General features: G+C 37.5%; 1 protein-coding gene across 1 annotated transcript in view; it reads left to right on the top strand.

Moving 5' to 3' along the window:
• The window catches only part of LOC127622671 (zinc finger protein ZFPM1-like), a 125,155-nt gene that overhangs the window by 67,113 nt on the left and 42,238 nt on the right, over positions 1-15,804 (top strand). Inside the window, exon 3 of the mRNA XM_052096695.1 lies at positions 4,809-4,940. Within this exon, the coding sequence (XP_051952655.1) occupies positions 4,809-4,940 (132 nt within the window). The remainder of the gene's footprint in view (positions 1-4,808; positions 4,941-15,804) is intronic.

Raw genomic sequence — 15,804 nt, 5'->3', positions numbered from 1 at the left:
GCGCCGACCAGTACACATCAGTGCAAAAAGATAACAGTTTCTAAAAATGCCAAATGTAAACAACATACTATGAAATAGTGTTCTATGCACATAGCAGTTATTGAGTGTGTGTGTGTGTGTGTTTAGACACGGATGTGAGTATGCGCTGTTCATATTTTAGTTTGATTTTTGTCATTGTTTTATTTTACTATATTCCTATGTGAAAAGCAAGCCTACGCCAACATTTTTAGCTGTATTTTTCTCTCAGTCTCTCTCACCCCCACCTCTTGGGGCTTCACTGTTGCCCGGTGCTGCTATTATCAGCCTCTGTAAATCAGCCATGTTTGATGAACCTGCTCTTTCAACCTCCGATCAATACCAGGTCTTTATCAGGCCAGCACTGGCTAATAAAGGCAAGCTCCCCTTATCCACCATCTGGGAGAGAAAGACACAGGCGATAACCAACTGATAACTGCCTCAGAAAAACACTCAACCAGTCACAAGAGACACACTACTGATAACCACCTGTAAAATCTAAATATAAACTAAAATACCATGCTTTATAAATGGAAAAATGCTCATTAATGGCAAAGAAAGTGCTGATATCCATGTAAAGAGTCAGTCTGAAGTCATGTATACAGTATGAGATCTTTCAGTGATATAGGGAATATCTGATGGTGAAACCCTGGAATTGATATGGTCCTTGTCCATATCAACAAACACGTCACATCTTGGCAGAGCTGGTGAGGAGGTCTGATCTGGGCCTGATCTTGCTTACGATTTAGCCAGGGCCATAATAGTTAGCCGACATGTGATTAAAGGTATAATTTACATTCTGTCATCATTCACTCACCCTTATGTTTTTCTAAACCTGTATGACTGCGATGTTAGGTAGATTACATCCTCATTAACCTTTCACTTTCATTGTATAAGAAGATGATGCAATGCAAGTGAATGTGACTGATATTAACGTAGTCAATAATTTTTTTTATTTCGGTTCGTTCTGAGCAGAAACAGTATTTTTTTCATTCTGGTTCGGCCGTTCCACAGACTTTTCCAAGTGGTTACCGATTAGAACAACAACAACAAAAAAATAACTGTTAATAACATTCTTTAAAAAGTGACTGTACTCTGCACTAAGGGGTGGGTGAATAATAACAGTGGCAGTGTTGCCAGATCTCAAAAGAGAAACAAGCGACCTGGTCTGGAAAATAAGCAAAAATAAGCAATTAAAATGTTTTTCTGTGTGGTGGATTTATCAGCATTGAAATCATAACAAGCATACGGTTTATTCAAGTATTATTTTAATTACAGACCTGCTTCTCAGTCAAAGCCCAGCAGCATCAAATCTGTACTAATGCACCATATCTAACAACAATTCAGTGAAGAATTAGAAACATCTGAGAAATATATATTTTACCTCTAATAATGTTTTCTTTGTGTCTGGATTTGCCATGCACGTATATCTGTAGTAATTATACATAGTTGTTAAAAAGGTCTTCGTTCACAGAATACGACATCCACAACGGGCAATTAGACATAGAAATGTGTGATGCAGCAATTTCCTTCAGGATCAAAGCACATTTAATTCTTTCAGGCTACATGAAGTGGTGTAATTCCAAAAATGTACTGTGATAAAACCTTTGGCCTTAAGTCTATTGAAAACATTTTTGGAACAAAAATGTACTGGTTTAACCGGTTACCAGCATTTAAAAATAACGTTTTCACTCCGGAATACTTGAAAATGTCTTCCGTTTTCAGTTTTCTTATATCATATTAGTGAAAATATATTGGCATGTTAAGGCCCGGGCATACTTTGTTTTTGTGCATTTGATCACGTTGCTTTTTAAAGTATACTTTTCTGACCACGAATAAATACAAACACGTTCCACACATGCACACTATTTCTGCTTTGCGATACTCTTTTAGTACATTCAAAGGCAGGCACATGCACCAACGATGCGCACAGTCGAGGGACAGTGCGTGTCGAGAAAATCTGGGTCTTGGCCATTCCAGGCTGTGCTGATGACAACATTTTTGTAACTGAGCAATCACCAATGTGGACAACAGAATTATCCTTTTGGCCTTTAAACTTGCAAGTTACAAGTGACCTATTTAAGTCACAACTTTGGACTTAGTGGTCCACAAGAAACAATCAGAGATGAAACGCTTTAACCTTGTGTACCTTACAAGAAAAGATCTTGACCCTCCCACAACCACTTGTTTGTGAGAATGTGAAAAAGAGAGAAAATTGGAAGAAAATGACTTTATAAAAAATTAGGCCAGCCAGGAAGAATGGAGCAAGTTGGGTGACTTTGCCCTCCAGGTGTGACAAGGGAAGTTGCTGTTATCAGATGAAGGGAGGTTGTTGGGTTGGAGAAGGGGTGTGTGTGAGTGTGTATGTGTGTTTGCATGTGCTTGTAGAGTAAGGAGACTGCTGAGGAGCCAGGCTGGTAGGAACCCCCCCACCCCGCCCTCCAATCCTGATACCTGCCGTCTCTGCTCAGATGATACGGGAGATTATATTGATAATATTAAATGCAATAACTGTGGCTCCAGCTCCTCTCCCAATGCTGAGCGCTGCAGGATAAAATCAATGTGCCATTCAATGTGATTTATAGCTGAAAATAATAGAGCTTCTTTGGCAGGGAGGGGGTCGCATCACAGATCGGCATGCACTGGGACAGACCGAGAATGGCGGTTTGGCCTAGGTGGAAGTTGGGCTGACGATAGGGGCGTGTGCATTTGTGATTCATTTGATGATTAAGATCTAATCTCCAACCTGTTACATTAATAACCGCAGCTCTGACTGCATCACGTGGACTGAGATTTATGGTTGGTATTGATCGGCAGCTATCACTGTTTATCGCCACGGGAATGCAAGGGTAAACATGCCCTTTGTGCACCACAGATGAGCTGTAATCTAGGCGGGGTGATGGGGAAGGGGAGAAGGAGAAAGATAGAAAAGTGTGTGAGTGTAGGGGGCATGAAGAGTGACCATTCCCGCCATTCCATCTTAAAAGGAGAGTTCACCCAAAAATTAAAATCTGTCATTATTTACTGACCTTCATGTTGTTTCAAACTCATTTTATCTTCTTTCTTCAATGGAACACAAAAGGAGAGGTTAGATAGAATGTTACAGACTCACTCACCATTCACTTTCATTGTATGGAAAAACGTAACATTCTGTTTAACAGAAGAAAATAAGTAATATGGGTTTAGAAGATCAAGAGGTTTCATATTTGGGTGAACTATCCCTTTAAAAAAAAGTCAATTTATTCATCTACATGCTATAGTGTCACTCAGCCAACTGAGAGATAAAGAGACATGGCTAACAGCAAGGTGATCACTTTGATCAAAGGGAATTGCTAATCATTGGCATCAATGCCTGGGAGATCTGCACTCTGCCTTTCACACTGATGAAACAGATCAGCCTTTATAAAAGGAAGACGCTCACCATCTGTTGGTAGGGGTTTTTGCTTCCAATTCTTGCTTGGCAAATCAAAGGGGTGTATGTTGCTAAAATACGTGGGCCTCTCTTTCAACTGCCTTTGATCTCCAGAGCGGGACCACCGCACATTAACCACCCCTGTGTGATAAGAATTTCATGAAGAACCCAAACTTGATATAAAGCGTTTTTCGGTGGCAATGTAACATCAAAGTCATAGAAACTTTTAGTAGTTACACTTTACAATAAGGTTCTATTCATTAACATTATTAAATGTATTCGGTATCATGAACAAACAATAACAAAAATATATTTTTGACATAATTTATGAACTTTTGTTAATGTTAGTTAATAACAATATAATCATTCATTGTTAGTTCATCTTACAGAAGTTCATAGTGCATTAGTTATTGTTAACAAACACAACTTTTGATTTTTAAAATGTGTTAGTATATGTTGAAATGAACATTAAACAAGATTAATAAATTCTGTAAAAACATATTGTTCGTTGTTTGTTTATGATGAATGTATTAACTAATGTTAATGAATAGAACCTTATTAATAATAATAATAATAATAAAATAACTAAAAGATTCTTGTTGCACTGGGATTAGACCGTCGTGAGACAGGTTAGTTTTACCCTACTGATGATGTGTCGTTGCAATAGTAATCCTGCTCAGTACGAGAGGAACTGCAGGTTCAGACATTTGGTGCGTGTGCTTGGCTGAGTAGCCACTGGTGCGAAGCTACCATCTGTGAGTCTAAGTCAGAATCCCCCCCTAAACGTAATGATACCGCGGGACTCCGATTGGCCTGGGATAGCCGGCCCGCGAGGGCTGGCGAGGAGAGCCGTTCGAGGCGGTCGAATGAGTGCCGCCCCTCACCCATCACGCACTGTGGAGGACCTGGTGCTAAATCACTCGTAGGCGACCTGACCTCTGTTTTGGCTAATACGTTTCTGATGCTATTGAATATTGTAATGAATATTTTAATGCAGTGCTTTTTGTTCTGCTGTCTCCTTAAGATGAATCACTTATGTTTCTTCCTTATTTTGTAAGTCGCTTTGGATGAAAACGTCTGCTAAATTAATACATTTAAATGTATTCTGCTTATTAAACAGCTATTTTACAAATAAGGAAATTGTCATAAAATATTGATTTGAGTTGAAATAATTGTATTATGCGAGAACAAACGGTGAAGTGCTATGAGAGATCTGAAACTAGCACAGCTGTGTAGGAAATCAGTTGCCTGGGACTGCTGTGCAATTCAAGATAATATAGCACAAAAATCTAAATATTACATATATGGGCTCAAAACATGATTAATAAACATATTAAATATTAATTCCAAGCCGTCACATTCTTCCTCTGGCCTTCCACAGAACCAAGAACGCACGAGTCTCTGGCAGGGCCGGATGAGGCTGAGGAAGATGAGAAAGGATTTAAACACTGTACTGAAGATGAGGAGGAGGAAGTTGGAGAAAGGGAAGAGGAACCCCAGTGGAATGGACCAGGTCAGTCTCTATCTGTCCCTCCTGTACGAGTGTTTAATTGATGCATGAGTCACTGGCTCCTCAGGAAGGACCAGCCGTAGCCAAACGGTCAGCTACCAGCCATAAAACATGACTTAATCATTTCTGTTTTGAATGTAATGCTTGATAAGGCCTCAGCTGTTCATACATTTTGGAGAAAGCACGGTCCTACTCATATGAGGCGATGTAAAGAAGAAATTGAATCAACTGGACCTATTTTGCTTGGTAAAGCTACACTTCCTGACACTTACTTTTTCACATTTATTAGACAAAAAAGAAAATGCTTTCTGAGATGGTCCAACACAACCCTATAGAATCATTCCTGTGGTATGCACAATTCAGCCAGTTTAGATAAACTTTCTGATATGGTGCCTTGTTGAACACAATACCTTAACTTCAGAGTCAAATAACGGTATCATGTAAATTGATGGTTAACTGAAAAAAAAAAAAAAACCTCCAGTGCATATATTGCCCACACAATGACAAAATAAAAGTCTTTTCATTTACATTCTGTCAGAAAAAGAGACTGATCTGCAGTAAGATAAGCAGTGCAAATGGATGCACACTAAGCCATTGTAATACTGGTCACTTTTTCTTGATTTGTGGTACAAAGTAGCTAACAGTGGCACAGAGGCACAGTTAGTCCTGTTTAAACTTAAAAATATATTAGAAGTATTAAAATACTTGAACCTATTCCAGAGAAAACTGTAGGTAAGCAATTGGTAAGTTGATTTCTCGAAAATTATTAATACTTTTACTCTATAATATTCTCAAAATATTCCTCTATACTAGTGCTGTCAATCGATTAAAATGTTTAATCGAATTAATTACATGGTGTTCCGATTAATTAATCGTGATTAATCACATATACAAATATTTGCTGAGAAAGCCCCTCATATAAATATAATTCAATATATAATGATGAAATAATGATACTTAGAACTAGGGCTGTCGATTTAAGGCGTTAATAATGTGCGATTAATTTGACAAAAATTAACACGTTAAATAAATTAACGCACTTTAATTGCAATGCTTAACTGAGAAATGCAAGCTTGTAGTACCACCTGTTTACTCCAGAGGGCAGTAATTGAAATTCCAGCTGTGTGAGCAACACACAGTTTATACAGTGAAGAAACAATTTCTTGCGTTCAAAACACTTGATGGAGCGCAAATGCGATCTTTAAGGGATCTTAAGATGTGTTTAAAGATTGAGTATTAAACTATATTTAACTCGACACAGTGACCTAAACATTTTACTTTTATGACGCAACACACCCGAGACCGACACAAGCATGTCTGACACAGGTCGTATGGTCTTTAACTCATACATATTTAATTACCAACGAGGTTAAGGAGGTGTCCTTTAAACTGTTACAGCGTTTTTACCCAGTCAATCTTTATTTAAGAAACATGCTCCCTGAAATAGATCCACTTTGCTGCTTCTGTAATGCTGTAGATGAAAAGTTTGTTTGTACGTACCTCTATTTTAACTAGTTTTTCTTTGCTTTATAAAGACGTTTTATTTGGTTTTCACAGATTTGATAACTTAAGTTAATATTTTCTGATTAATCTGTTTATTGTTCTTGCCAAGTTTTTAATACATAAGTGTAAATGTATGTCTATAAAGCCCCTATTTGCACTTTTTTGTAAAGACTTGAAATATTATTGAAATACTCTTTGTACCTCCAACAACTCCAAAGCATTGAAAACCATTGCACTATGTAATGAATATAATGTCTTGTTATTATTGTAAAATACATCTATAGTATTGTGCACTATGTACCCCTGGCTTGTTTCTAAAACAAAATGTCTAATGCAGGTGTAAATTGATGGTCCCTAAACAAGCCCTCATAATAAATATCCAACTGATTGACAAATCAGTCAATGGATTGCTGTATGTCAGTGATTGACTTATGATCAATAATATGGTAGTAAACAATAAAGCTGCTTTTTATATTGTCTTATCAATGATGAACTCTTCTGCCACAAGAATGTAATGCATTTTAATTGTCTGAATATTTGTTTATTTTATATATATATATATATATTTAATTCTTTAATATTTAAAGATACCAAGTATAATTATTTCATCATTATATATTGAATTATTGTTATATGAGGGGCTTTCTCAGCAAATATTTGTATGTGCGATTAATCGCGATTAATTATTCGGGACACCATGTAATTAATTCGCTTAAAAATTTTAATCGATTGACAGCCCTACTTAGAACACATCTTGAGGTCCCTTAGTTCGGATTTGCGCTCCATCAAATGTTTTGAACGCAAGAATGTAACGCATGTTTGTGTTGTTCTGCTGCTCAAGGGAGTTTTTCTTCACTGTATAAACTGCGTATTGCGACACAGCTGAAGTTTCACTTACTGCCCTCTGGAGTAAACAGGAGGTACTACAAGCTTGCATCTCTCAGGAATCTTCCATATCATTGCGGGCATTGCGATTAATTGCGTTAATTTTAGTCAAATTAATCGCACTGAATTAACGCGTTAAATCGACAGTCCTACTCTATACACATCCCGACTAAAACAACACAGCACCATTGTCTCAACCAATGGCACTATATTTTCTTTATCTGTTTGTCGACCAATAGCAGATGATGGGAAGTGTTTGGGGAACCTGTTTAAAAAAAACAAATTATGATTTTTTGTAACTGGACAATGTTTCAAAACCCCCACCCACCCCCAACAACATCCCTAGTCCCAGTAGAAAAGTTGTGTTTGCATTCCTGCCCCCAAACCAGCTGTATACAATCTGAAACATCCTAAGGATTTGTGTTGACAGAAAGATGCTGTTTTTACTGACTGCTGTTCGGTAAACAACAAATTGGCAATCTTTTATATCTGTCTGGATAACATAATAGGGGTTTCGCTATCTTTCTCCTAATCTTTTTCTCAGGACCACACGCCTGAGCTACACAGCATAGTGCTAGTGCAGATCTAATAGAGTATGACATGATTTAATATGAAAGGCATTTTCTTTATCTAGAATATTTAGAAATTGCCTAAATATGTGTTTTAATTTTTCATGTCAAGGATGTGTTTATTATCGTTCTGTTCCAGCCTGTCCTTTTAACAGTAATTGGAGTGTTATTAATTGCTGTGCGGTTGCCGCCTGATGACAGCACTGACGATGTGAGCGCGATAGGCATTTTTTCCCCTGTTGCAAACTAACTGCCAGGAGAATGAGGAAGAGAGGGAGAGGGGAAGAGAAAGAATGAGTGGGGGGCAGGAGAGAGATAGGCCTTCTATCAGTACTGGAGCAGGCGCTGCCTTTATCAGAAGCACGATTGGCAGAAGGGAAACTTAGACTGGTCTGAATTTTTCCCTTATCATCATGACCCCCCAACACACTCACACACATCCCACCACCACCGGTCTCTCCATCACTACTAACAGCCCCTACCGAATGCAGATGTGCACTTTTCCTTTCTTCTTATTTTTCTTTTCAGTGTCATAAGTGGAGTCGCAGTGGACGGGTGCTCATTCATTTGTTTGATTGATGTTTATTAGCCATTTTAAATTTGGCTGTATGGAAAAGCTTTTTAGCAGTTAGTGTTTTCTCACTATCACTTTGCAGATCTCTATTAAGGACCATTCAGAGAGGTTTGGGCAATGTCCGATGATGTCACATCTTCTTTTACATTGGTTCTTCTTACTTGAGGGCTTTGGATGATCTGATAGAGGTCTTGTGGCTGTCTGCATATTTATCAGTCTTTCTTGTTCTTTATTTGCTATCTCAGTTTTTACTCATTCTGTACATGCATGGTTCCCACAGTCATGGGAGAACCTGGAAATATCAGAAACATTTACAAATTGTGATTTCCAGGCCTGAAAAAGGTCATAGAAATTGGTAATAATATAACGTTAGTCTAATGTTGCCCAAATGCTCTATTGTATTTGTTTTCAGCTTACAGGTTCTCAGGCTTTTTCTGACAGTATATTTAAAGCTTTACTGTCCATGCATACACAAACACATAGATAAAGAGATATAGGCCATACAAAAAGAACACATGCCATAAATGAAAATTTATGCTTTCTTATAAATTCACATTTAAAAAAAATAGCTATTTAGTTTAGCATGAAAGTAGGTACAATTTACTTTGTATTCTAAATGTAAAAGAACAAAACATTTGAAAAGGTACAAATGTAAATTTAAAATGCTTTTCCTTCTCCATATATATTAGTGCTGCACGATTAATCATATCGCAATCGCAGTTATATGATGGCAAAATACTGCGATTATATTAAATAAATAAGCGCATGTGTGGACGTGACAGCCCATCCTATCTGAGAGCTGTTTGCCCATTTTCTACTCCGCTAATAAAAAAATGACCAGTCAGTCTCAGTTTAGGGAGTGGCATGTGTGGTCATGTCATGTCATGTCACTTTCCGGTGTGCAGCGTGGAAATCAGGTGAAAATGGATGCCGAGCAGACCGACACTGAACTGGTGGCCAGAAAAAAATAACACAGATCATAGCTTGGCGATATATCTTTATTTCATGCTTGAAGTTCGCTTCAACCAGTTGCGGAAGAGAGACACAATCTGAGCGGGAGTCGAGACCGGGAGAGATTTAAAGTTCTGCCGGGTGGTGCGCACTCTAACACGGAGACGCTCGTCTCTCAACCCCGCTGTCTGCAGCGCAACGTGTCGCATCATTGATGAGATCATCATGATAAGATCAATCTTATATATATATATATTGGTTTTATTGGTATATTGGTTTCGGATAGACAAGATTGACAAATGCTTATCAATAATACTCTTATGGCTAAAATGTTTACAGTGTTCAGTGGCTAAAATATCAATATGACTAAATGTTACTAAAATATGACTAAAATGTCAACAGTTTTCATTGACTAAAACTACATTAAAAAGCCCAGTAAGCCAAACAAAGCACAATTACAGATGTGTTTGCGAGTGTCATATGACAAGTCTTCACAGAGATATAAAAAGACATGATGCACCGTTAGCAAAGTGGGATTTCACACACTGGACAAGAGGTACCAGCGATAAGTAGAATTTTTTAGAAAGAGAATTTGGAAATACCAGTTGGTCATTTAAAAAAAAAAAAAAAAAAAACACAACAGCAGTTTTAGTGGTTTGAGTGAACCACACTTTTATATCCAGTTTCCTTTTCAAAAGAGTTTATACAAAGTAAATGTTGCATCCTGATTAAATGTCCCTGTTTGTTTGGACAATCTTATTTTCATGAACATGTGTATGTTCTTATTTATTGTTCCATTTTATTTAGGTGTAATATTGAGAAAATATCAAGTTTGCAGTAATGCAAAGATGTTATTATTTAATTTTGTAAAAAATATTATTTTAATTTGAAAACACTGCATTTATAGTTGTTGTTGTTGTTGCTAGTTTGTATGTTTGAGTTGAGAAATACACATTTCAGATTTATCAGTAATCTATTTGTGCATTTTCCTTGATAACCAAGCAAGTTGACTCATGATTCTATTTGTTTATTATATCGCAATATTAGCCTCAATAATCGCAAGATGACATTTCCCCCAAATCGTGCAGCACTAATATATATACATTTAGAACTCTTGCTCAAAAATAGGGCTACAATGATTCTTTGAATTAATTTTTTTTTTTAATCATCAAAGGATTGGGGATGTCGCAATCCAAAACCTTCCACTGCTTAAATTACATGGATGGTCTATCCATGTCTAACATTTGTGGAAAACTATTGCTTGTTGTTTGTTAATTGCTATCATGTCTTTATAAAATATTTTTCAGGGTGGGGTTCTGTTGAATGGATTGATAGGCAGTGGTGAGGCTGAAGTGTCAGGAATGGGTTGATATAGCGAAGCAGCTTTTTAATCTGTAGCGTGTCCTGCTGCATGATATGCAAAATAAATTATCATGAAAAAAAAATTATCTTCAAAATGACCTTGCTGGCTGGAGGGTTTGATATTTTCCTCTCTGCTTAAAATTCTTGATATGCAAATGGTCGTCACAGTAATCCTTTCTAGTTGGCGGACCGTTGCTCCTTCATTCTCCCCTTCTCCCCCTCTTTCTGCCACTCTTTCTCTCTGTCTTTCTCTTGTAGAGTTTAACAGGATGGAATTAGACCTTGACTAAACTAGCTCCCACATTATAATGTTACTGCCTAGCCAGCATTCTCTCCCCACTAGCATTCCTTATCCATGCAAGTTATTCAAATGACTCCAATAAAACATTATAATGGCAATGATAATGACGATTATTATTATTTACCCGGTGTGGTGGGATTTTATCATATTTAATTATAACGGATCAGAGGGAGCAGTGTGTGCATATTATCAGAGGCATTTAAATGCTGATAAATTATTTGTGGGAGCAGGAGCTGGCATTGATGAGGGGGCTGCAGGGACGCTGATAGACAAGTCAAGTCATTTTTATTTGTGTAGCGATTTTCACACGCATAGTTTCAAAGCAGCTTTACAGAATACCAGACATTAACAGAAAATGAAACTAATATCTAAAAAATCTTGATGTCAGCATTGTATAGTTTGATTAAAAATGATTGTAAATGGGGGGCCTGAGTAGCTCAGCGAGTATTGACGCTGACTACCACCACTGGAGCCGCTGAGTGACTCCAGTCCGGTTGCTAGGGAGAGTAGAGTCACATTGGGTAACCTCCTCGTGGTCATGATTAGGGGTTCTCGCTTTCAATGTGGCACGTGGTAAGTTGTGCTTGGATGGCGGAGAGTAGCATGAGCCTCCACATGCTATGAGTCTCCGCGGTGTCATGAACAATGAGCCATGTGATAAGGATCGCAAATTGACTGTCTCAGAAGCGGAGGCAACTGAGACTTGTCCTCCACCACCAGGATTGAGGTGAGTAACTGCACCACCACGAGGACCTACTATGTAGTGGGAATTGGGCATTCCAAATTGGGAGAATGTATTTTTTTTTGTAAATCGTGTATAAAAATGTATAATTAAATACTAATTGTATTTAGAACCCCTGTGAGCAAGCTGAAGGTGACTGTGGCAAGGAGCACAAAACTCCATCAGATGTTGGTTAATGGAGAAAAAACCTTTGGAGAAACCAGACTCACTGTGGCTAACATCGTGAATATAATGCCAACATTGGTTATTTGTGTGCAGTGCAAGTCATGGTTTAAAATTTGTAAGTGTTAAGGGCCAATGTTTAAACAAAAATTTTGTATGAACTGTAAGATTAATGACTAATGTCTTTTGAAGTCCATCCTAGATTAACTGCAGAAGTTCACATAGATTCATTGCCCTTTGTTAGTCTGCTGATGACGGCATATGTTGGCAATGAATTGATAGTCTATGTATTCCATTTCAAGAGTGTAGTCCATCAATAGATCAAGGTGATGCAGGCAGAGTGAGGTACATTGCAGTTCAACCAGCGGCAGGTCATTCCGGTGAGGTCTATCCTAAATCCCAGGTTCAGACAATGGCATATGAAGTATCCCATGTCTTATGTTTGGAGTTGGCAGCAGTTCATCCTCTTAAGTCCATCGTAACAGACTGAAGTGATGTCTTGCGTCGTCATCACTCAGAGACATGTAGCAGTGGAGTCCGACACCAAGCAGGAACGAAGATGGATCTGGCCAGCTCTGGTAACCTCAAGATAAGAATCTAGAGGTTGAGACAGTGAAACAAATAGAATAATATTAGCGTAGATGCCATTCAATTTTTTTGCAGCGTTATAGAGCATAATAAATGTTTCTAGTTCCAGCAGACCTAACTAAAGAAGCCTAATTGTGAGTTGATGGATAAATTAGGTGTATGCCTGGCTGAGTCTTTAGTCTAGATTTAAACTGAGTGAGTGTGTCTGCATCCCGAACAGTGTTAAATGTGGATTTTGATCTTCTAGGAATTATTAACAGGCCATAATTTTGCTATAGAAATGAACGTGTGTGTGTGCGGTAGAAGGTCACTTAAGTACTGCGTAGCTAGAGCATTCAAAAGGTTTGTATGCGGTTTGAAATTGAACAGGTAGCCAATGTAATGATGATAAAATGGGGCTAATATGATCATATTTCTTGGTTCTCGTCAGCACTCTGGTTGCTGCATTTTGAACCAATTTAAGTTTATTTATTGATCTTGCTGGACATCCTCCCAGTAATGCATTACAACAATCTAGTCTTGAGGTCATGAACGCATTAATTCGTTTTTTGGCATCAGCAACAGAGAGCATGTGTAACTTAGCAATATTTCTTAGGTGGAAGAATGCTGTTCTACAAACATTGGAAATTTGATTTTCAAAGGACAGATTGGTGTCAAATATAACACCTAAGTTCTTCGCTGTAGAAGACGATGTAACAGTATATCCATCGAGATTGAAATTATATTTTTTTGATAGGTGCCAAGGTGTTGGCCAGGTTTTACAGCGTCAGCAGAGAAGAATGAAAATATGCATAGACCTCCTGAAGAGTCCTGAGCACTGGAAAATTAAAAACATATCAGCACAGCTTCAGCTAGAGAAAAGAGGTGCCACAAATGTACAACTAAAACTACATTTAAATGTCATGATTTGTTCCTACATATACAGTACATTCAGTAAATAATTGCTGAGGATGTTACTGAAAATTATTTTTTTTTATTTTTGAGAAAAAGCCTTTTTTTTTGCAAACATGTTAAAGACGAATTAAAAAAATACAAAAATTAGATAACAAATCTGTTACAGTTAAAAAACTCATGGTAATCAGATTACAATTACATGAAAAAATGGTATAACTGTCATATTATGATTTTAAATTTTTGACTAAAGTGATACAGACAGCAGTTAGTTTAGAGTGCGAGATGGTTTAGATGCGAGTTCTCTCAGGAGCCAGGTTCACCTCCCACTGTCGCATGTGCAAATAACTCCTGTCTCACATCAACACTCTGCTCTCGAGGCAATCAGCTGCTTCATCACGATGGCCACGGAAGCACATGCATTATTTTCTTGGAAATTCCAACATTATTCACTCTTTAAAAGAGAAAAGTTAAACAATGTTAAAGTTCAGTGGAATTTATGCCTTCCAGCTGTGAAGATGCTCTCATTATCCAAGGACCTGAGAATTTGAAGGTAATAAGAACCACACAGAAATCACATTAGCAAGGTTAGCTAAAATGAGTTAATATAAAAATGTGTCAAAATGAGTTTGTCTTGTGCGCAAAGAAATCAACCCAACCGTGGATACAGGTAATTTTAGGCCTAGAACCTGGAATTTTTCTAAATCTTCTATTTCTTTTTTCCTTTTTCCTATGCTAATGTTGTATTTATACATTGTTTTTAAAAATGAAGTGTGCAATTTCTAAGCCTCAAGCAACACCAAACTCAGTTGAAAAAAATAATAATATTCTAAGGACTCCCCTGTCTGTAATTGGTTGGACATGCAGATAGTCCCACCTTAAACTCAGGCCATTGGCTGAGCCAATGTTGCTGTGTTGGGCTGTTGAGGATGCATGTTTTGATTGTGCCACAGTGTTAACACCTCTCGTAGAAATCAACCTACAAATGGCTTACTTATTTATATTTGTCTGCATATTAAAGGGATAGTTCACCCAAAAATTTTAATTCTCTCATCATTTACTCTCAAACCCTCATGCCGTCCCAGCTGTGTATGACTTTATTTCTTCAGCAGAACACAAACGAAGATTTTAAGAAGAATATCTCAGCTCTGCAGGTCCATACAATGCAAGTGAATGGTGATCAGACATTTGATAGCTCCAAAAAGAAGATAAAGGCAACTTTTAAGTGATCCGTAAGACTCCAGTGGTTTAATCAATGTCTTCTGAAGTGATCTAATTGGTTTTGGGTGAGAACAAATGTAAAAATGTAACTCCTGTACATCTTGACGCACGCACGCAGCACTAGGAAGTGTAATCGAGCTCAAAATCAAGATAGCCTAGGAGACTGCCGATGTCAAGATTTATAGTGAAAAAGGAGTTATATTTTAGTCTGTTCTCATCCAAAATGTATTAGATTGATTCTGAAGACATGGATTCTTAACTTATTCTTAATATTTTTCCTATTCTTAAGACTCTGAAGTCTTATGGAATGCTTTTATGCAGCAAAAAAATTACACACTTCAGCTTTAAATTAAATGTAAAAAATTTAAAAAAGAAAATAACTACTCAATTAAGTGAGGTTCCTTTTGAATTTTATTACACAGAGTAGCGTGTGGTAGTCCTTGTTGAACATATTTATATTGTTCTCAGGGAGACAAAAGCACCTGCAGTCTTTGGCTTTATCAGACGTGTCTACAACACCCGACTGCAAGAGTGAAATGCTCTGCCGAGTCATTCAATCTCAGCCCTGGACCCATTGTTTCGCCGCTGAATGAGGAACCTTAGATCAGAGTGCCACAGTGTATGGATATTATATCCAATTCTGCTTCGCATTTCAAAGTGAATTCAAAAGATTCATTCACAAGTTTATTTTGATCTGCTGTCACTCTTACTGCAAGGATATCGTGCCACTGATGCTTTCCTAGACTTTGATGATCTATCTATATCCTATAACGCACAAAGCTTCTTTCTTACTTTTGTTCTCTGTCTCATTCTCATTACTTGAAAGTCTTTTGGTAACAGCTCTGCTGTTATTGTATATGCTAAATAATTTAATGGAGACCTGCGATCACAAATGGTGGAATCTGTCCAAACAAATTCAGCTCAACCTGTTACCCAAGCAGTCCCTCCAGGCGTTTGCAATCTTGTGATTGCAAGAATTCTTGCAAATTTAACCAATCTCTGCATTATTTGCAGTAGCTTGCAATTTTTTTATAATTACCGTAAATTTTCTGAGGGAATCTCATTGCTCTCCTTTATGCTTTACAGCAGCGAAACACATGCTTGAAAATCTTGAAGCA

This window comes from Xyrauchen texanus, chromosome 29, assembly GCF_025860055.1.
Source record: "Xyrauchen texanus isolate HMW12.3.18 chromosome 29, RBS_HiC_50CHRs, whole genome shotgun sequence".
Classification (NCBI taxonomy): domain Eukaryota; kingdom Metazoa; phylum Chordata; class Actinopteri; order Cypriniformes; family Catostomidae; genus Xyrauchen; species Xyrauchen texanus.
Note: the sequence above shows the minus strand (reverse complement) of the source record. Positions and strands in the feature narration are given on the sequence as shown.